This window comes from Natator depressus, chromosome 6 (assembly GCF_965152275.1).
Source record: "Natator depressus isolate rNatDep1 chromosome 6, rNatDep2.hap1, whole genome shotgun sequence".
In the NCBI taxonomy this organism is placed as follows: Eukaryota; Metazoa; Chordata; order Testudines; family Cheloniidae; genus Natator; species Natator depressus.
Window position 1 is genome coordinate 100,526,620 of NC_134239.1, and position 24,320 is coordinate 100,550,939.

A 24,320-nucleotide genomic window follows, 5' to 3' on the forward strand; every position below is an offset into this window, starting at 1 on the left:
CCACCAAAAAATTTGTTGTGAGAACCACTGCTCTAGGGTAACCAATAAGACACGCTTCACCACCAAAATTGACTTGACTTAAAAGGAAAATAAGTTTAATATCAACTACATCCATACAAACCTATGAACAGCTGCTCAAAGTGGATCAGTATCTGATATACCAATTATATGAGAAATAATGATATATTTATGAGAATCAATAATTCCAGACATTGCTGGAGCCTGGTTTTAGGTAAACAGGTAACAAGATTTATCATGGTTTACAGTTTTGGGTTCAGTAAGCATCTCCTCTAAGAAAAATAATACTTTGCACTTTGACCACCTAAGGGTCCAAATGTTCTTCACATATATTAACACATAAGATACCTCTGTGAAATAGGCATTACTATACTGATTTTACATGTGAGGAAAATGAGGCACAGAATGTTAGCAGGAAGCACTGCAGCTGTTCAGCATCTTTGAAAATCAGAACATAAAAGATTTTTGCCAAGATCACACACCAAGTCAGTAGCAGAGCCAGAAACAGAATGCAGGGGTCCTGACTCCCAGTCTTCTGTTCTAAATGAGCGTGTGGGGGAGATATGTTGTTGTAGGGGGCACGTTAACTAATCTAGAAATCAAGATGAAAACATAGTCCTAAGAATGAAATACTCTCTATGAATCTGTCAAAAGAGCAGCAGAAAGGATTCAAAACATATAACTCTTTGGAACACTGACTTGTTACAAGAAATGAAATACGGAAACAGCAGAATCTCAGCTAATTCACACTAATTGAAAACCCCATTGCTAATTAGTTAATTTTGAGAATCAGCAAATGTGTGTACAAAAACAAGAGAGATAAATGAACTAAATTCATTTTGTGTTGTATTATGTCATTAATAAAAGCTTTATATATGAAATATATTATTTTGTGTTCTGTACTGTAATCTGTAAAAATAATCTTGGAGAAGTGGCATGAGACCTCACTAAATTACTTGCTATTACATCTTTGCTAACCAACAGGAAAAGACTAGAACAGAGTGAGAGACAGTCAGATTCTACTGTTTCATGGAAAACACAATAAGGTTGTGTAAGAAAACTGAGAAAATATATAACTAGTGTTTGCTTCATAAAGCATTTAACATTGTTTCACAGCACAAAAACACAGGAATACAATACAATTTAAGTTTTCACAGCATCTTCTATGCAAACTATTACAAAGTACAAAGGGATAAATAAATCAAGAAGTGAGCTAAATGCTTTGAGAGGAAAAAATCTGAAGCAAAATTTATCTTTAACAAGGTTTTAGGTTTTCACCTTTAGTAAAGTACATTTCATATATTTGTTAACAGTTTTTACTAGTTTCTTGGGTGCTCAAAGGGAGAGATTTTCCCCCTTAACAGGTACATACTTTCACCAGCAACTTCAAAAAGATGTGGTTTAATTTTAATAGCCCCACCCTTACTGATTTAGAGTTGCAGTGGCAAATGGCAATTTAATTGTGAAATGTAACATCTGTACAGTGTCTGTAAAGAATGTTGAGATCCCGTGTGACTGAAATGCATTATAAAAGCAAACTCCATTCAACTGTTCAATATACAGAACAGTAACACAACTGTTAACATTCACTCACCACAGACAGATATTTTCAGTAATTTAAGAATTGGCAACTTGGGGATCTGCATGCACAGATAGTCAGTTCTGTGTCTGGTTGTGTGTGTATGCATACCCCAATATGCACATTAGCTGACAAGAGTCAGGCCTTTCCAATTGTGCATGATTCATTTTTAAAATATAGCCTCAAATTTTATTTTCTGTTTTCAAGCTGCTAGGTAACGGGAAGCTCTACTCTTCCATCTGGACTGGTACTGCTGAATAACTGAAGAACAGTGACTGGAATTTTCAAATGAGCTTAAGGGTATTAGGCACCTTGCTCCCACTGAAACTCAGAGAATGGGTAGCTAACTCCCTGAGGGCTGATCAAGACAAAAACTTGTATCAAGACAACAAAAAATGCAAGCAATTTAGTCATTTTGGTTCAAATCCGTGCATGGGCAGGGCAAGTTAGTGTATACATCACTCCTGAGGCTTCTCTGAAAACCCCAAGCAGTATTCCTCAACTGCTCACAAAACAAAATTAAAAATTAAGAAATCAAAAGATACTCTGTCCACTATTATAAAAAGTACAAAAATGACAAATCCTTAGAATTACATGAACATGTCAATTTCACCTTTGTATAGCAGGAGTCTCCAAAAGAGCACACTACTACCATACATGATAACAAGCTTTGTGGATGGGGGGAAATGATAGATGTGATATATCTTGACTTTAGTCAGGCTTTTGATACTGTCTTCCATGACCCTCTCACAAACAAACTAGGGAAATACAGCCTAGATGGAGCTATTATAATGTGGAAACCATTGTAAAACCATTCCCAGAGAGTACAGTAGAACCTCAGAGTTATGAACACCTCCGGAATGGAGGTTGTTCATAACTCTGAAATGTTCGTAACTCTTGAACAAAACATGGTTGTTCTTTCAAAAGTTTACAACTGACCACTGACTTAATGCAGCTTTGAAACTTTACAATGCAGAAGAAAAATGCTGCTTTTAACCATCTTAATTGAAATGAAACAAGCTCAAAGTTTCCTTATAACTATGGTCATACACAGCATTCGAGGTAACCAAGATATTTCTATTCCATTCAACACTTATAACTGAGTGCCCACCTACTATTAACAAGTTACCAGGGCACATCTAGAGGTTACCATTATACCTACATTAAATGAAATATAATATTCGACATAGAAGCAGCAGAAACTATAAAACACAAGATGGGGTCTTGTTGTCAGTATGATTAAAGACAAATTGCTTTTAAATAAAAGTTAATCTCTTTTGGTCCATCCTTCCTCATTCTCTCCATCTTTGCTTCCCCAACTTTTTTCCCCCTCCTCATTACAGGTATGCAAGGCTCTGTCCTCCAGAAAACCCACAATCTGTCTTGTTTAGATTGTGTTTCAAAATTTAATTAAGAGGGCATGGCTGAAATAAACCCCAATATAAACACACAGACAAATATATTAATTGTTCTTGAAATACTGTCTCGCTGCCAGGGGAAGAGGGAAAGGGACAAGAGAAAGGAGGAAAATGAACCAAATGGTTTCAAAAACGTAAACTGAAAAACAAACAAACAAACAAACAAACAAGTTTTACCAGAAGAATTTAAAAGTCCTATTTTCTTTTGGAGCGGTGTGTGTATGTATGTGGGGAGGGGGTTGTTTTCTGCATCAGGTGAAGTGGGGGAAGAGGCTGAGGTAGCATCTATGTTGCAGGCAAGCACCTTAAAACTTCTGACTATATGAGCCAATCAGAGTAGTGGGATTATAGTAGCCAGAGAAAGATTTGCATATTTACTGTGCGGTTACTGAGAAATAACCATGTAGTGATCAAACAAATCCCTACACTAAATAATGGCTGTCAGCCAGTAAGAGTAGAGGAATCCACATACTATAAAGCTGAGAAATAACTGTATATTGATTGTGCAAATCAGCCAGCCAGTATATTGATTGTGCAAATCCCAGTGCAGGGATTTGCATAACTGTGAAAAAAGTGCATAGCTCTTTATCAGTAATGGTGTAGCACCCTAACTTGCCGACTGGCTCAGTCAATTCTATTCCTGAATAAATAATAATGTATATCACATTACAGCATCTGTGACCCAAAGAGCTCAATGATGCAAGATTAAATTGCATTAAAAGTTACTTAACGTTCCAGCTAGTTTAAAGAATTGCAGCACACAGCACTCCAGCACGATGTCAGGACTTGGATTAGATTTTTTTGCAATGCTTCTACATTGCTTTGTCAAACTTCCTAATGCTGAATATGCAATCCTTTAAGATTTTGGTGTCTGAAATGTCCTTACTAAAAAGAGGTAAAAATTAAAATTACTAAAGAAATTAAGTACATAATGAAATTAGCTTGTCAAACAATTTACTCCAGTAGCATTTTCTTCCCAGTTCTGAACGATTACTTCATCTTTGCCATCACCCTCCCCATATCTCCACACACAGTCATACATGCCCAGGACCCAGCTTGGACATGAAATCCAAGACTAAGATGGCAAAGGTGTTTAGAACAAGTTTATAAACAGCCATTCTTTCTCCTTTTCTAAGCAAGCCCTATATAGACACTTCGTTGGTTGGGAAGGCTCTACTATACTTGGTCAGATCAACACCAACCTTTAATATCCATAATTGCATTTTAACTAAGTTTATCAAGAGTAGAACTGTCCTAATTTTATGTGTATATTTTTTTCTGGATAAGGAAAAATATTATTCATAAGACAGTGAACTCTACAGCATTCAAAATTTACATGAAAAAGACAACTTACACCCCTAGTGTATTTAAAAAAAATATTTTGTATTGATTAAACCCAATATAACCTCTCCTTTCCTGAGTTCATTGACTCATTTTACCCCATTTACTCAAGATGCATTTATGGTAGCATACTTTTCCTCTACCCACTCAAATATTATCATGTTTTACTTATAAAGCACCATAAATGTGTAAGGAATTTAAGAACAAAATCACTGGTTTTCTCTACCACATAACATAACTTTTTCAAGGATTAATTGGAAGACGATGCTGCAGAAATTATGCAGTTAATATTCAGATTATGATTCATCATTTTCACAGTACACACCACCAATGTGAAGTTTTACAGCTATTTTCTTTAACAGTTTATAACAAGTCCATTTCCATCTGCCCATGCATGCCTCGTAATAAAAATTAACAAAAATAACTCTACCAATTAAAAACCTCTAAAATACCTCTACGCCTTTCTGCAAGAATAACCCTATTAGCTAATTTAAAAGCCTGATCAAATATGTACCGAACCCAAACTTGTCAAAATTTAGCTCTGGTGAACAGTCACAGGGAACAAGATCCAGAGAAGGGGCCTTCCAAAGAACATTTACTGTTGGTCTTAGAGAAGTCAATCACAGGGACAGACAGCAAGAGTGACCCAGCAACCACAAATTGTGAAGGGTAAGAGAGGGTAGTTATCTCTAAGGTATCATTTACACTCTTACATTCAGTGGTGATGACAAAGTGTGCACAACAGTCCTCATTCAAATTTTGTTCAGTCCTGGCCACCATTTCGATGATGTTCCTTTTCTTCTACCGTTACAAAAATATCTTGCGTGTTACTTAACACCTGTTCAACTTGTACCCTCCCCATGATTCAATTTTTACACAGATATGTATGTTACTATAAATGTGTCTCGTCAAAGTTCAAACACTACAGCAAACAATAGAGATGTTAGATCTCCTCAACAAAAATAAGGCAATCTAACTATAGGGGTTGCTGCCAACATGCATATATTCACATACATAATTAGTGCTCTGGGAAGCAGAATGGAATGAAAGTTTTGTCTCTTATCTCTGATAATTTTTTCTACAGTTCACTTTTAGAAAGGAATCTAGGAAAACTAGTTAGAGACAGCATTGACCAGGGACAGATTAAGAGGACACTACGACAAAAAAGCAGAGTCAGCATGGATTCACAAAAGGGAAGATGTGTAGACCTTTAAAAGCAAATGGCAGGAGAGATTAGGAGAGAACCATGTGGTTTCATTTTCCTGAAGTGCAAGCTCAGTCTTCAAAACTACAAATAAACACTGCTTTAGATGTTATCTTGTTAAGTTATTTAACAAAGCTGCAATCTTTTAGTCATAAATTTACATAAATTGATCTCTGTTGTTACTGTCCCTGCCCTCTGCATATGGCAATTCACTGAGGTAAGCAGCATATTAATTGTGAAAGAGAAAGAAGGAAGCATTGTATGAGCTGGAATAAATACAAGAACAAGGGAGTATAAACATAAGATGAGGTCATTAGAAGAGCAAGAGTGGAATTTCTTCATATAGAAAATTATTAACTACACAACATTAACTGTGGTGACTAGCAGGAAAACAAAAGTAATTAGGCTTGATACTCTCCTGAATAGATTTAGACAAATATTTGAAAGAAAAAATTACTATAACACATAAATGCTAGTGCAAATGTAGTCACTTTCAGTTCTGAAGCTGTTCTTTGGACCATTATAAAGTCAATATTTGCCAAAAGATATCACAGTTTTCTTTAATAGAAATGTTAAATAATACAATAGAAAATAACTGTGGTTAACTATTAGTATATGTAGGCCTTTTATTGGCAACCCCCAATACATACTATCAGGCCATCATATGGAAAAAATAGAATAGAAGAGGAAAGTCCCTTTTCCCCCTTGAATCACAGTATTTTTGAAATTGTTTACCAGATTCTCTTTATATCCTTAACGTTCTTCAAATAATTATGTACATTAAGTACATTGCCACCTTGCAGTATAATACTTTGGGGAGAGTAAGAGGTAAGTATAAGCATACTACATGCACATCACCTGAAATATGGTTGCAGCTATAACAAGAAGAAAGAACTAACTATGTAAGCCCTCCAAACGCCAGATAAGCAGAGTACTTATCAGTAATTGCACATCTTTGAGCGGTGCCTCTGTATATCCACTCCAGCAAAGAATGCCCCCTTGTACCTTGAGACTCCGGGTGGCACATTATACCAGAATGGGAACCTACAGAGGCCCGTGAAGAACATGCAGTTCATAATCTTATATAAACTTCAGAGTAAAAGGAATAATTTTAGTGCTGCTTTGTACATCCAAACAGGCATCCAAGGTACATCCAAACAGGCATCCACTTCCCAATGTTCTGATTTCAAAGGAAAATGTGATTTCAAAACAGCAGAGAAGTAACTTAAGGTATATGGCCATGATGCAGACAATAAGCCACTAAACATGGAAGAAAATGTTCAAACCCCACCTGCCATATATATACGGGTGGATGGGTGGAACAATGAATGAGTGGAGTACTACATATCCTAATTCAGCTAACAAACCATTACACACTTTGGGAAGAGGAAGGTATCTTCAAATTTCCCCATCTCCCCAATAAAGAATAGCATCAAAAGAGAATGGAGAATGGTTACCAGGAAAAACAAGCCCAACAATGTCAGAACCCATCTGTCTACCATACACAAACTACCAGAGCATAGGCAATTAAAATAACAATTTAATACAACACAAACTCAACTAAATACCTATATTTAACTTAGTGTTTCTACCTCTTCACAAAAAGGGTAAAAATCAGGGTGGATAAAAATCAATGATTTAAAAAAAAAAAAAAAAGGATTTTTATTTAAAATCGGATTTTTTTTGATAAAATGCTTTTTGAGGAAAAAAGATATCAAAAGATAGTTTTAATTAAGATATCTTTGAGCTATAATGTATCTCATCATGGAATAGGGATTATAAATTCTAATTCTATAGTATGAGACAATATAGTCACGTAATGTTTAAGAAAAGTTTTGTAAATGAGTTCCAATAGTTCATGGATTAGGGACCCAATTTTATGGTGTTCCAAAGGCTTCTATATAGATTATTTAGATTAATCTTTCTATCTACCCAATGGGACTCAGTGCTCAGTCTAGATGACTCAGTGCTCAGTCACAGATGCTTAGTTTTGCAGTTCTCAAACTGTGGATTAATGTCTCCAGAGAGAACATGCTTGTTAACAGCAAAAATGTTTTTAAATAAATAAATAAATAAATAGAGGTGAGAAATAACAGACCTCAACCTATTGTCCCTCTGCAAATTTGTGTACATAGAGTCAATCCCTTAACTCTCTCTAAACGTGAAAATTTCAAAAAGTTCAATGAACAGAAGATTGTTGGGGGCAGAATAGATCTGCACAAGGAGAAGAAGCCTGGAGATAAATGTAAGAAGGGAAGGACAGGCAGAAGAAACAAAAGTGAAACTGAGCAACATATTCCAGAAGTCTTGAGGTCTTTCTGAGTATAGCCTTCATCGATTTGAGATCTACCATCCCATTCTCTCACTAGAAGGAAAAACCTATAATGGCAGCAGGCCGCAAAAGAGACCCAGTTTGGGAATATTTTAATGAAGTTCCTCTACCTGTGGATAAGACAGGCATGAGTGCAAAATGCAAACAGTTCAACAAAGAAATACAAGGCCTGGTTTCCCAAATGAAACAACATCATGAAAAGTGTTCCTTCTCAGGAGAAAGCTGCGTTGAAGATGATAAAAGGAACATGTCTGAACATGCAGGATCTTCAGGTTGGTAAACTTTTTTATTTCATACTTCTTTCTTAAGGACTGCCTGTCTTCCTTCTGGACTATTCTTGAATTCTCATGTTTGAGCAAAAAATAAATTACAAGCATTAAAAAAATGAATGGGATAAGCACTGTCTCCAGCTCATTTTCTTGCAAATATTCTCAATACTTGGCACCACGGTCAAACCTTAACTACTGAAGAATAGGAGTTGGCTATGACATGGACATCCAGCAATCATCCCTCCATAATGCCAACTAAAATAAACTTCATAGCTAAGGGTGAACCATTCAAGAAATATATGTTTGCTGATGATTTTTAAAAGAAAGTCACACCAGTGAACTGGTGGAAGTCACTTAAGCTCTTGGATTCAGAGACTGCTGAAGTGACAATCTCACTTTTAACAGCAGTAGCTTCTTCTGCCGGTGTAGAAAGAATATTTTCTTGCTTTGGACTACTTTATTCCAAATTGAGAAATCATTTGGGACCTGAAAAGCAGGAAAGCTTGTTTTTCTTTTCCAGATTATGAACAAACAGGAAAATGAAAGTGAAGACAACTGAGTTAGCTGCAGAAGCCAATATTTTAAGTTTTTCATGTTGACCTGGTTGACATAGTAGATATAATTTTTGTATTTGTTTTTTTAAATATTTCATTTAACTATTTTAGTTAAAAACAATTTTAACAAAAACAAACCTGATTTTAAAAAACTTGAATGTTTAACTATATTCAAAAATTCATATGCCTGTTTTGTTAAAATATTATATGTTTGCTGCTGAAGTAAAAAATCCAGAATACATAACATTGTTGTTTTAGTCAAATAAAACAATTTAAATGTCTCTCTAGTGATGGTCTTCTCCTAATACAGCCTGGCAAGAAAATTCTCCAAATATTAATGATTAACCTGTTGAATTGGAGATAGTTAACCTCCCAATGACTTCATAAGTATCGGCTTCAATTACCTTTAGTAAATGAAATAAAACAATCATTCATTTTTTGATATACCTGTAAAACTTATCTGAAAAGTTTTCAAAATAAATCACTTAAAAATGTAGAGTGTGTACCTTCTAAAAATAAAACCTACATCTATCTCTGAGTTGTGAATAATATGTATTAAGGTTATAACAACCAACAAGAATGCCCTTTTATGTAGAAATCCATGATTAAATTGAGTCTTCCTGACTAGTGATTTAAATCAAGATATAAATCAATTTGATTTAAATCAAATCCACCCTGATAAAAATACAATTCACATTACTCATACATGGCTGCTGAAGAACTCTGAAGATGATGTTCACAACTACACAGCTGACTACTATCAAAAAAATGAAGTCCACACAGGAAAGAATGAGAGCCTCCCTTTCATTTTCAGTTGATGACCTTAGAATTTCTGCTGCCTACTCTTTTCCCAAGTTTTTTTCACAGTTACTTTGTATCCTTCCTTCTTGCAGTTTATTTCACTTCAGATTTTAATAAAATACACCACACCCCTGACATGCAGTCCCATGGGACAGAGGGAACCAGCTATGAGATTGTACAGCAGTGGTGGAAGACAGAATTTTGGCCATGGAGACTGGGCAAATACCTACTCTTCTGAAAAAAAATGCCACATTAACTTCAATGACAAAGAAGAAAAGACAAGACCTACAGATAGCCACCTGCGTGGGATTTACTTTATCCAATTTAGAAGAACGATGGACTGAGTTATCTGTTAGGATTTAAAACCCTGGCTCCAGAACGTCCATATATTCCTAGGTTTAAGCCTTTACTGCTATAGCATCCTCTCCAGTTTGTACATTTACAAACACCTTGGAATAGGAATTTAAAATGTTTTAATTTTAAAGAGTAGAAAATGGAATGTATTTTGATATAGCTTGTTAACAGAAATTGAAGGATAATGGTATTACTATATAAAGTAAGATGAGCAAGGCCCTTTAACATTGCCTTTTTTACAGCCCTGGGCTCCTAATTAATCTCTTAGTTTCTCCAAAATTCAGTCCTTGTCACCAGCTCATGACTGACATCACACACACATGCTGCACTGTTTCCATGACAAACTCTGACTGGGGAGGTTTAGTAATTCAACAGTTTCTAATCTTATAGTGAAGCAAACTGGACCACCAATTAGTCAGCCCACACACTAATTACTTTCCCCTAAAAAAACTCTGATGTGAATGAATTGAAATGTTTTCAGATACACACTGGCAAATGCCACCAATTTGAACCAATTTCAGATGCTTACATTTAAATCTATAGTTCTAGTTGAAGAAAATAACTAACTTTGCTAGCAGCATATAAAACAGAGCATAGGGATATTTTGAAATAGAGGTAGCCAAAATATTTTATTTATAAAAGAAAACATTTCTTCTGTTGACAATATGAACTTAATACCATCTACATGTGCCAATTAAATTGGACTTAAACCAATGTTAGTGGAACTACCTCTAATTTAATAGCTAAAGAGACTTTTCAGTTAATTGCATGTTAAGACCACTACAACCTCAGTTGCAGCATCTCAGATGCTTAACTCAACATAACTCAACACAATACCCAAAAAAACACCAGAGGGTAACAGGGGTTCAAACCAATTGGAATTACTGTCCCAAAAGCTAAGATAGCCCTGATTTCTGGATAGGTGAAAGGGAATTAAACAGAATAAACTTTTTGCTAAATAGTGTTCTTTCTCTGACGTAATGCTACCATGCTGCTTTTAGCTTGCCTTGCTGTGTTGTACTGCAGCACACGTAAGACCTGAAACTTCCCACTTTGTGCAGATAAAAATTAGAATAAGGCCTACATTAGCTACTGTTAAAGGACTACAGTACAGGAGCTAAAAATACACTTAAAAGTCTACTTAACAGGATGAGTTAAGACAGAACTACAGCTTCAAACTAGTAAACACACAAGTGTTCAATGTCTAATCAATTTTGACCATAAGAACAGAAGAATGGCCAAACTGGGTCAGACCAATGGTCCATCTAGCCCAGTATCCAGTTTTCCAACAATAGCCAATGCCAAATGCTTCAGAGGAATGAATAGAACAGGGCAATGATGAGTGATCCATCCCTGTTGTCCAGTCCCAGCTTCTCACAGTCAGAGATTTAGGGACACCGGGAGGATGGCATGGCATCTCTGACCATCTTGGCTAATAGCCATTGATGGACTTATTCTCCACGTGCTTATCTAATTCTTTTTGGAACACAGTATAGTTTTGGCCTTCACAACATTCCCTGGCAATGAGTTCCACAAGTTAACTCTGCATTATGTGAAGAAGTACTTCCTTATATTTGTTTTAAACCTGCTGCTTATTAGTTTCAATGGGTGACCCCCTCTTTCTTGTGTTATTGTGAAGCGGTAAATACCATTTCCCTATTCACCTGATCCAAACCATTCACGATTTTATAGACCTCTGTCATATCTCACCTTCACCATCTCTCTTCTAAGCTGAACAGTTCCAGTCTTTCTTTCTCTCCCCCCTCATACGGAAGCTGTTTCATACCCTTAATCATTTTTGTTGCCCTTCTCTCTACCTTTTCTAATTCTAATTTTCTTTTTTGAGATAGGGTGATCAGAGCTGCACACAATATTCAAGGTGTGGGCATTCCATGGACTTATATAATGGCATTATGATTTCATTTTCTGTCTTATCCATTTCTTTCCTAATGGTTCCTAACATTGTTAGAGTTTGTTTGTTTTTTTAAACTGCCACTACACATTGATCTTCAACCTTTTTGGAGAGTTTTGTACTATATGCAACTATAAAGATCACAAAAAATTATTACTAAAATTAATTTCAACAGGAAAGCTTCCTTCAGTTTTAATTACAGTTTAGTGACAGCTTTATACTGAATGATCTTTTAAATATATAAACTTCACATTAGTATTCCATTCGAAAGTCTGAACTTAAGACAGAATTCAGCACATGTAACATGGCATAGGGAGCCTCAGACAACAAAACAAACTGTTCTTGACAGATCATCTTATCTGAATGTCTGAATGAACAATTAACTCCCCTCACATTGAGGCACAGTGTGTTTTTCACCGAAGACTTGCCTGATAAGAACAGAATCTTAAATAAAAAGGCAGAAAAAGCTGATTTTACAAAGATTACGTTATAGCAGATTTTGTAACTACTTTTTGTTTCAACCAAGAATTTTTTTCTAGGTTAGCTTCAGCATAAAGTAAGGGTACCATGACAGTTATCTCCATGACAAAGTTGCTTACGAAACTTGAAACTACAAACTGGAAATTACTATTAGTTTAAATATATCAATGTTTCACGCATCAGAAATTTGAGGCTTTCAACAGTGAGCTAAACTTATAAGCATTTAACACTGAATTCTACATGTAACATTATTAATTTGTCCCTCTCTCATCTCATCACATCTACTGACATATTTGGTTTGGGACCTGTGTAGATGCACAGGTGAGACATATCATAGTCCTTTCTGGGCTCATGATACATTTGTGAACTTTGATGACCAGTCCCATGTGACCTTTCGATACATTCTGGCAACCCAATTTTGGATCACAACCCACAGGTTGAGAAAAACCTGTGATAGTCTAACAGCATATTCTGTCTAATAGATGGAATGGCAAGGTAACTAAACTTAAAGAGGGTTGTGACGAAGTTGGAGTTTTCTGTTATACTTGTATTAAAGATACGAACAACAGTGACTTTCTTGACTAGGGAATGCTACACAGTGGGTGCAGAAGTGTTACATGTTCCTCAGGCAGAGCAGGAGACATGAGGTGTTTGGATCACAGAACTGTCTGGGGTGATATGAATATTAATAGAGAAACGGAAAGACAATGCGAACCCCAAGGACTGAACTACTGACCCCTAACAACTGGAAACTCCAGCAGGCAGAACATGTAAATTCAGCAGGGGTACTGCAAGAGGAAACCAATATGCAAAGAGGTGACATAAGGCTACAACAAGAGCTGACCATTGGAGGAAGACAGAAGTTCTCACCTGGCACTGACAGAGAAAGGGTGAGTGAGCCAACATGGATTCCACAGCACTTGGCTGGGTGAAGCCCTGGCTTTAGCCATATGGACTATTGTCATAAATATAAAGGGAAGGGTAACCACCTTTCTGTATACAATGCTATAAAATCCCTCCTGACCAGAGGCAAAATCCTTTCACGTGTAAAGGGTTAAGAAGCTAAGGTAACCTTGCTGGCACCTGACCCAAAATGGCCAATGAGGGCACAAGAGTCTTTCAAATCTGGAGGGGAGGAAAAAGGCTTTTGTCTGTCTGTCTGTGTGATACCTTTGCCGGGAACAGATCAAGGATGCAAGCCTCCAACTCCTGTAACGTTAGTAAGTAATCTTGCTAGAAAATGCGTTATCAAGCCTTCCCCAGAAAAGGGGGTGTAGGACTTGGGGGAATATTTTGGGGGAAGATGTCTCCAAGTGGTCTCTTTCCCTGTTCTTTGTTTAAATCGCTTGGTGGTGGCAGCGTATCAAGTTTCTAACCTAAGCTGGTTCCCAAGGCAAGAAAGGAATCTGTGCCTTGGGGAAGTTTTAACCTAAGCTGGTAAGAATAAACTTAGGGGGTCTTTCATGCAGGTCCCACATCTGTACCCTAGAGTTCAGAGTGGGGAGGGAACCTTGACAACTATGTCTTAATCTTTGCTTTTCTATATGCCAACCTAAGAATTTCCCGAATCAGTGTTCCAGCTGACTAATAAACCTTACTCCATTTTGAAAAGACTGCCTAGTGTCACAGCAAATACTTGCTGAGGTGCATTGGTCACTGATAAGAGTGAAAGTCTCTGAACAGGAATCTGTGCCAGCTTCACTTGTCAGGTAGTGCTCACAGCGAGAAGCAGGAGTGTTGGAGCCCAGAGGCTCAGTGTCCGAGACGTTGAGGTCTCCCCTTAAAGAAGGGTGGGACTCTTCAGGGGTCTGGCACATTAAAGATGTATCTCCAAGGGACTATTTAAAAGCTGGGGCATAGTGCTGATCCTGTGGACCCATGAAAAGGGCACAAACTCAAAAAACAAACAAACTCTGGGGCTGCATCTACAACAAGCATTTTCAAATGCTTCCGCAGATATAGCATCATACAGCTCCACCAGTTTTACTACAGAACACAGGTTCACGTGATTTTATCAACATATTGTCTAATCTTGCTCAGAGATGGTCTAGCTCAGTGGCTTTCAAAGTTTTTTTCTGGCGACCCAGTTGAAGAAAATTGTTGATGCCCACGACACAACGGAGCTGGGGATGAGGAGTCTGGGGTGTGGGAGGGGCAGAGGGTTGGGTGCAGGGGTGACGGGTGGGGCCAGGAATGAGGGTTCAGGGTGTGGGAGGGCGTGCTGGGCTCGGGGGTGCAGGATGGGGCTCTGGGTTTGCAGGGGCTCAGGGCTGGGGAAGGGGATTGGGGCACGAGGTTGGGGAGCGTACTTACCTCAGGAGGCTCCCGGTCAGTGGCACAGTGGGGATGCTAAAGCAGGCTTCCTGCCTGTCCTGGCACCATGGACCATGCTATGCCCCAGAAGTGGCCAGCAGCAGGTCTGGCGCCTAGGCGGAGGTGGACAAGCGGCTCCATATGACTCTCGCCCGGAGGCACCTCCCCTCAGCTCCCATTGGCCAGTTTCCAGCCAATGGGAGTGCAGAGCCAGTGCTCGGGTGGCGAGTGGAGCCCTGTGGCCCCACCCCCGCCTAGAAGCTGGACCTGCTGCTGGCCGCTTCTGGGGCGCAGTGCGATGTCAGAACACGTAGGAACTAGCCTGCCTTAACCAGGCATCACCACCAATGGGGCTTTTAATGGCCCAGTCCGCAGTGCTTACCACAGCCACCACAACCCAGTGCCTTACTTTTAAAAACCACTGGTCTAGCTGACTTGGTGACAAAAACACCAGTGCCTGGTCTACACTAACCCTTTCATAGTTTTTAACACCAAAGGTTGCTAAAATATACATTACATTAGGGGCAAGAGAAAGAGAGGTTCAACTACTCAGCAAGCAAGGAGAGCTAACAAAGACAACACCAAGAAGTCTGAGTCATTTAATACTTATTTTGCTTCAGTTTTCACTAAAAAGGTTAATTGTGACTAGATGCTTAACACAATTAATATTAACACCAAGGGGGAAGGAACACAAGCCAAAATAGGGGAAGAATATGATAAAGAATATTTAAGTAAATTAGATGTATTCAAGTTGGCAGGGCCTAAGGAAATTCACCCAGAGTATTTAAGGAACTAGCTGAAGCAATCTCAGAACTCTTAGTGATTATCTTCGAGAACTCATGGAAGACAGGTGAGGTCCCAAAGAACTGCAGAACGGCAAGCATAGTACCTATCTTTAAAAAGAGGACCAAAGAAGATCTGGGGAATTACAGGCCAGTCACCCTAACTTTGATATACAGAAAGATAACTGGAACAGATTATTAAGTATGCAATTTGTAAGCACCTAAAAAATAACAGGATTATAAACAGGGATCCTAGTTTTCCATAATAAAAACCCAAAATTCTATGATAAAAAAAATCCGCATTTTTCTGCAGTTGAAACACTGAACTTTAGTATCCCTAGCCACAGTATATATAGGTATCAGCTGAACACAATGTTTTACTGATATACAGTAGAACCCTGTCTATCCAACCCACCACTATCCGGCTCTCTGTATTAACCAAACCACCAGCTGCCGGGGGCTGACAGCGGCCGGGGGTTCCAGATAGAAAGCTCTTTGCCAATTCTCCTGATTATCCAAATTGGCCCCAGACCTAATTAGATCAGATAAATGGGGTTCCATTGTAAATTTAAAATGCATTAATAAATCAATCACAAGAGTGGGAGGTTGTGCACACTGAATAAGTGACTTTCCGTAAAATTTAGTTAATAGTAAAATGTTTTTATTTTTTCACAGAATGTAAAATCTAAATATGCTCTGTAAAAACACAAATTCCATGTTTTTCTGTGTTTAACAGATTTCTAGGATCCCTGGTTATAAGTAATAGTAAGTGATGGTTACTCACCTTGTGCAAAAACAACAAGGAGTCCTTGTGGCACCTTAGAGACAAATTTATTTGGGAATAAGCTTTCGTGGGCTAAAACCCACTTCATCAGATGCATGGAGTGGAAAATACAGAGGCAGGTATAAATACACAGCACATGAAAAGATGGGAGTTGCCTTACCAAGTGGGGGGTCAGTGCTAACGAGCCAATTCAATTAAGGTGGAAGTAGGCTATTCTCAACAGTTGACAAGAAGAGGTGAATACCAAGGGAGGAAAAAAATCACTTTTGTAGTGCTAATGAGGCCAATGTAATCAAGGTGGCCTAATTTGATGGTGTCCAGTTTCAAAATTAATTAATTGGACACCTGGACCCCATCAAATTGGACCCCATCAAATTAGGCCTGAATAAAGACTGGGAGTGGATGGGTCACTACAAAAACTAATATCTGCCTGCTGATACTCATACCTTCTTGTCAACTGTTTGAAATTGGCCACCTTGATTACATAGAGTAGTGCCCTCCCAAGATGATAGGGGCTTCGGAGTTGGTAGAATAAGTGATGATAATACAGCTCGACCCAGCAGAGTAATATTTTCTGTCCGCCCTTTTGCAGATTGGAGATATGGTGACTGGAGTTTGGCAGGTTCCATGATAGCCCCACTGATTGGCAATGCTATCTTTGAGGAGGAAGATATCTGTAAGATATCCACTGGCTCACGTTGAGTTTCTGGCACTTCCTCCAGAGCAATTTTGAGCTCATCGGCCACTCTTTTGAATAAATCTTGAAAGTGGGTAAAGTCATCTGTGGTGGTTGTGGGTAGAGGCCTAATATGCTCATCTAGTGAGCAGGATGAATTGTTATTTGTTGGTGACGTGTGAGGAGCAGTGTCCTCTTCCTGCTCTGCTATGGATTCATCCCTTGTCTTGGTCATTTCGGTCTCCGAGGGTGGAGGTGGGGATCTGGTGTCTTCCCTATGTGGGCTGAGGCACCTGCTGCAGTGCTTTCTGTAAGCCCCCAGGGATTCCAGTATGGCCAGTGACCAGGGAAGTCCTATCCATGGGTGACCGTACCATGGTGGCATGTCGTGTGCATATGTGGACCATGATCGTAGTGGTCCAGTAGCCATAGGCATCCTGATAGGGGAGGAATGGTGAGGGGAGAATGCCCCTTCAACCTCCTCATCATCATCACTCAAGAACTGTGATGCTATCGGAGATAACTGTTGCTGTGGTACCACTGGCCCCGGTGACACATCAGTGCCCAAGAAAGGGGACTCTGGAGTCGAGGAAACCAACAGATACTCTGGTGCATAAAGCGGCATGGCGCCGAGAGCTTCGGTGCTGAAGAGTGAGGTGCCGACTACATCAGGAGTGTGATGTGCTAAGCCGGTGCAGTTTGTATAGGCACCATTGCACTAGTAGCATTGGGCTGCAGCACAGAAATAGGAGCGGTTGTTGGTGCCATCTCCTTTAGTGCTATCAACGGTGCCGGGGTGGAAACGGACAACTTAGAGCCCTTAGACATTGCATCAGAGTGCTGGGTTCCGGCGGCAGCGTCCACCACGCAGATGGTGCAGGAGGTGCCCGGAGTCTCAGAGGTGCTGAGCCGTGGTGCAGCCAGCACCAATGAGAGCAATTTGGTTGGCGACCATTTTGTGTTGCTCTGCTCTCTGTGAGGCAAAGAGGACAGTCAATTTTTGTGGATTTTTTGGTCTTCGAGGACTTTGGCAATGAAGAGACCGGTGACTTATACTGGGAAGAGGGCTCCTGCCCGGGTCAGAGGCTGGTCTTAATGACTTCTCCATCAAGATGAATTTCAGTCTCAGGTCTCTATCCCTGCATGCCCTAGCTTTCCGTTTGTTATAATGGACACATTTCTGAGGAATGTGAGCTTCCCCTACATAACAAACACATTGAGTGTGTCCAGCATGCCTCTCTGCATGTTGTGCATCTTTTAAATCCTGGTGAACCAGGCATTTTCCTAACCTAATACTAACTATACTAGGGGATGAAGAAATGAAACCTTTCCTCCCTCCCCGTCCTCCTCCAGGTAGAGGACGTAACTCTAATAACTCAAACGTAATGTATCTAAACTATCCTAACTTATCTAGTAGAAACGAAGGCTTTCAGCAGGACTGCTGAGCTCCATCTCAGGCTGGAGACAGTTGAGAAGGAACTGAGGAGTCCAGGTCGTGTGCGAGCTAGATAAAGAGCCAACGGCACGCAAGGCAGGCACCACATGTGCATGACCCATATGGGCACTGCTGCAAAACTCTCTGTGCAAAGGCATAGGGACGCACCATCACCTGGATTGGAACACCCACAGGGACGTCTCTCGAAGAAGAAATATGGATTTGTCAAGAACAAATCATGCCTAACTAATCTCATTTCCTTCTTTGACAGGGTTACTGGCCAACTGGATGGGGGAAGGTTGCAGACATGATATATCTTAATTTTAGTAAGGCTTTTAAAAATTTCATACAACTTTCTCATAAGTAAACTAGAGAAATATGGTCTAGATCAGTGATACTTAGACTGAGGCTCACGAGCCACAAGTGGCTCTATAATCTGTCTCCTGCCACTCTTTGCAGCACATGATATTAAAACTCTGCGTGATTTAGTTATTAACCAATCAGTTATTAACCCAATTGTAGTTGATAAAATCATAATACTTGGTCAGTCATTTTGCTGTGAGAATAATATATATATTTCCCTTTAGTACTATGTATTCATAATTAAACAGTCTGATTGTAAATGAATTCACATTACTATGGCTCTTTTGGGTAATGTTGATCGCTAATTTGGTTTCTGAACCACTGAGGTCTGTGTATCACTGGTCTAGATGAAATGACTATAAGGTAGGTGGACAACTGACTGAAAGACCCTACTCAGGAGTAGTTATTAATGGTTTGCTTTCAAACTGGGATAAGGAATCTAGTGGGATCCTGCAGAGGTCTGTCCTGGGTTTGGTACTATTCCACATTTTCATTATAGACTTGGATAAAGGAGTAGAGAGTAAGCTTACAAAATCTGAGGAGGAAACCACTCTGGGAAGAGTACCAAGTACTTTGGAGGACAGGATTAGAATTCAAAATGACCTAGATAAATTCAATAATTGATCTGAAATCAATAAGATATAATAAAATAAAGACAAATGCAAACTGCTACACTTAGGAAGGAAAAATCAAATGCACAAATACAGAATGGGAAATAACTGCCCACCCAGTCGTATTGCAGAAAAGGATCTGGGGGTTATAGTGGACCACAAATTGAATATGAGCCAACAATGTGATGAAGCTACAAAAAAGGCAAATATTCCGGGGTGTATTAACAGGAATGTTGTGTATCAGACAGAGGCGATAATTGTTACACTCCACTCAGCACTGGCGAGGTCTAAGCTAGAGTATGGGGAGAGCTCCTTAAGTCTCATCTCCTAAGACATATTTTCCATTCCTCTGATCATCCTAGTAGTCCTTCTCTGTACCTCTTCCACTTTGAATTCATCTTTCTTAAACATCTGCACACACCATTCTGGATATGGTCTCACCAGTTCCTTGTATGATGGTAATCACACTTCCCTATCTGTAGTGGATTTACCTCGCTTGGTGTATCCTAGGATTGCATTGGTCAATATAGTTTGCTCATCCTAACTCAATTCTTCTACACCTTTTGAGAAGAAAACATTAATTTGGAATTTCTATCTTAATAAAGACTGTAAAATCATTCATGAAATATGGTTTCATAAATTTCTGGTAGAAAATGGTTTTTCCATGTATTTTCTAACACTTAGCCTTTAGACTTGTAAGGTTTCAATGCTTTTATCTTTTTTCTTTAAGAAAATGCATGCCTATAAGATCTTCACTGGTTTCTGTATAAGAATGTATACTTTTTTCTTTAAAAGAAAATCTGGGTACAGCTTCTGAGCAAAGGGACAGTTAATTGGATCAATTGGTCTAATTTAAATAAGGGTGTTCTGCTTAAGGAAGCAGCAGTGCACACCAGGTATCAGAGGACAGGGTCCAGCTCCTTCAGTAGCTGTAAAAGTCTTTTTATATTTGCCAACTATTTGTGACTGACACATACATAAATAAATATAAAAACAAGTGATAGCCTGATGCTCAGCACATTAGAAAACCTGACCTTGAGTTTCCAAGATATGCAGGAAGAAACACTCCATAGCATAGGACTGCATCAAGCAACAAGCTTCTCTGTTTATGCAACATATTTTTCAGAGCTACATGATTACTACTACTTACTGGAGCTGGAGTGAAATCTGAAAAAATATTATGCATATGTATTTATTCAGGTTTTTAAGTGAATATGCTTCATCAGGTAATTCTGATAACATGTTAATTGGAACTAACTCACAAGCAATGCCAGATTAGAGTCTAGTGACACAACCAACATTTAAAGATTTCATAGAATTTCATAATTACCTCTGCTTCATGAAGAAGCAGAAGGCAAAGGACCCCATTACACTACATTATCAGCATACTCTCGCCCAAGCCTACACGCAAAGACAAAACAAATACTACAAAGAAAACAACACTCAAATTTTGCAGACTCCCTACCACACCTCAGTTTGAGACCTTTTGTCATCTATAGTCTTATCTGTAACAAAGCCTTGTTGTAAGATAAACAAGCACATTCATCCAACTTTCCTAACTGCCTATCATCTATGTTCATATAACCCTAACATGAAAACAATGATTTATAAGTATAGTTTTAACAAGTTTATTGAAACCTTTCTAGTGAAAAGGTCTTAGACTGAATTCCTATAAACTTGATATTAAGGCCAGGGCAAAATAAAATATATGATCAAGTAATTTTGGAGTGAAATATTAAAAGGGCACAAAATAAAACACTGCTCACTATTTAAAAAGTTAACAATTCAGTATTCAGTTCTGGTCAGTCCAAGTTAAAAAAAAATACAGCAGAAAAACAGATGGGATCCAGAGACATGTGGCAAAATAATAAATTTGAAAATCTTCATCAACCCTCATTATTCAAATTACATCAAAATCTCACACCTTTACAGACACTGCCTGACTCCACCCATTTTAGTTATTTATTTTGATTTGAAAGGTATTAATGAAACAAAGTGATATTCTGGGCTTACTGAAGTCAATGGGAGTTTTGACAGTTAGGGGGTAGGATTTCACACGGTATTTTCTCAGAAAAAACAAAAACCAGCAAACCAGTCTACGTAGTCTAAAAAGACTACGGATTCAACAACAAATACAAGAAGTGTACTTTAAACCTAGCATTCCAAGTTTTCAAGAGTTTAAAAAAATGAATTGCTTTGTTCATTTTCTGTAATGTTTGATATTAATTTGTACACCTATATTTAGAATTTTTACTTCACAAAATTATAAATGATCTCTCATGAACAATCTAAAAGGTTCTACAGAGTAGGCACAATAGAGATTATACATATACATACTGTTGATCTTCATGCATATTTATCCTGCAGCATAATGTTAAAATAAGTGATAATTGAAGAGATTTGGAAAAAAATTATAAAAATCAAATGTTTTGTTTTCTATTTCTTTATTTCATTATTAAAGTTTCAACACAAAAGACAGACATTTCACAGATATTTATAGGTTTGATATTTTAAGTTCTTACAGTTAATAAAGAGCTGTAAGAAAATATTTAATATTCCCTATTTCATTTTATTCTGTACATATATTTTGAGGAAAAAATTAAATGCAAGTTAAAATAAATACTATCTGGATAGGAAAATTAATATCTTCAACCAAAATATTTCTACTACAGTAATAAAAAGTAAAGGTTATATGCTTGTCAGCTTCATTTTCTAACTTTTTTGACATTATAATCCAGAACAAAAAAAAACAACCTAAGTTAAATTCTTACCCATTTTTGAAATACAAGACATGTGCTCTTTGGAGTCCTGTTTCTAGGAAAAATCCCAGTTCCTGTTCATGTACTGCAGACCCCGGTTTAGGGCTTCTGTTTTGTATATTGGTAATTATTACCTAAGAAAACACACAAGTGAAATAAAATTAGATGAAATACAGATGAAACGTTCTTGTTATTTGAGAGCATGTGGGGTAGAACAAAGAAGCTGGCACTCGACAATGTTGTTGAGGGAGTCTTCTTTACCCCATACTCCTTCTGTCTAGGAAAACATTTCTAAATCTGTCTCACTGATTTTCCATCTTTTCAAATCTCCTCTCAATATCTTCCTTCATTGTGACTTTTAATTCATTCTTCCTTCTTCTATTATTCTCACTGCAATTGTATTATTTAATTTTGTAATGCATTTTAGGATGCAATATATGAAAAAAGTATTCAAAGCAAAATAACGTATAGCTTATAAAATATATAGTTACAACATGTTTCCGTAATAGTAGATGGCAGTGCTCAGTTCCTCTTCGCATCAGCCCCTACATATAAATGGCTTAGTTCCAATTACAAAAATGAATACATAGGCACTACCAAGCTCAGATAAAATAGGTGAGTCGAGTACACAGAAATACAAACTAATGTAAAAATACATGGAGATTAGTGAGATACTCAAAATTAGCATCTCCAGGTGGTTCAGAAAGAGTGAAATACAGAACTTGAGTCCCTTAATATTTGTGCTGACATTGCCCTTTTAGCCAAAGCTTCTTTGAAACTGCTGTATGGCTTCGATTTTCATTGATACAGTCTATATGGTATCAGTCATTAAAAACCAGTAATGAAAGACATTCTAGAGCAGTGGTTCCCAAACTTGTTCCACTGCTTGTGCAGGGAAAGCCCCTGACGGGCTGGCCGGTTTGTTTACCTGCCGTGTCCGCAAGTTCGCTGCTCCAGGCCAATGGAAGCTGCTGGAAGTGGCGGCCAGTATGTCCCTCGGCCTGCGCCGCTTCCAGCAGCTCCCATTGGCCTGGAGCAGCGAACCATGGCCACTGGGAGCCGTGATCGGCTGAACCTGTGAATGCGGCAGGTAAACAAACCGGCCGGCCCGCCAGGGGCTTTCCCTGCACAAGCGGTGGAACAAGTCTGGTAACCACTGTTCAAGAGGAAGCTATTTCAATAAACCCATTATGTGAAAATGAACACTGACAATTCCATATGCGCGCTTGCTTTAAAAATATCATAGGCAAAATATACCGCCTCTTTCCCAATTGCTAACAATGTTTGTTTCCTTTTTCCTTCTCTTATACCAAGATTAAAATATTTTTAGAAGTAGGTTTGTGGAGTAACTATTGTCTTCCTGCAATGCAGTTTTCACGAAATACTTGTCATTCAAGTAGACAATCTTTCTGGCATCCTCAATTGACTTTTCTTAAAACAGAACAGTTCTTTAAAGACATCCACAAAAGAACACTCGTTTGACTAACTGGTCCTCTGGTTACCATGTCACGTATCATAATGAAATTGGATGAACATTTAAATGTTAGTAGAATCTCAATGAAAATACGCTATCTTATCTGTATACAATGAACCCTATTTACTATAGTTTTCCATCCACTTTAGACCTTCTATAATGCTGTTAAGTAGAGTTATTGTATCTGAGAGAATACTAACTTTCTACAAAAATTCAATTCCTATGTCTAATCCAATCATAAATTCATTAGGAATGCTGAAGTCTAAACACTAGACACTATAAAACAGTAGAAATTGTCTAAAATTAGAATTTTTTTCAGCTGTGATTCTAACTCAGAGTGCACTGTGAATGTGACTGGTAACTTATCTCTTCCCCCATGTTCATATTTAATAATTTTTAGGGAGTGCTCTCCACTAGGAAGTTCAGGGCAAAGGACATGTTTTCTAATGTACCTGCCATCTATGAGATCTGATACATTACAAAAAGGTAGAAAATTGTTCGTCAGCAGGAATAGTTTGCAGGATCCAGGCAAGGAAAAAAGTCAGATGAAGAGAAATCTCATCATCCCTCACAATACAAATACTAGACCCAATCCTGCTCTCACTGAAGCCACTGGCAAACCTACCATTAACTTCAATGACAGTACCATTATGTCCACTGGTTGCACTGGCTTTATGTACGTGCCAATATGAAATCAATTATACACCAATACTCTGTGATGCACAGTTTAACTGTACAAGTATTTAAGATAGGGTCTATGGACTGAATAAAGCTGTTAGAAAAAAACTAATTTAAAAATAGGCCATTTAAAAACTTACTGTACATATGTCTTCTTACAAAAGGAATTCATCTAGGCTACAA

The 24,320-nt window shown here is 38.2% G+C and overlaps 1 protein-coding gene across 6 annotated transcripts in view; it reads right to left on the reverse strand.

Moving 5' to 3' along the window:
• Positions 1-24,320, reverse strand: part of TTC7B (tetratricopeptide repeat domain 7B) — a 331,494-nt gene that overhangs the window by 226,623 nt on the left and 80,551 nt on the right. For all 6 annotated transcript variants that reach the window (XM_074956113.1, XM_074956116.1, XM_074956115.1 and 3 more), the window contains one exon: positions 21,998-22,119. In XM_074956113.1, coding sequence (XP_074812214.1) covers positions 21,998-22,119 — 122 coding nt within the window. The remainder of the gene's footprint in view (positions 1-21,997; positions 22,120-24,320) is intronic.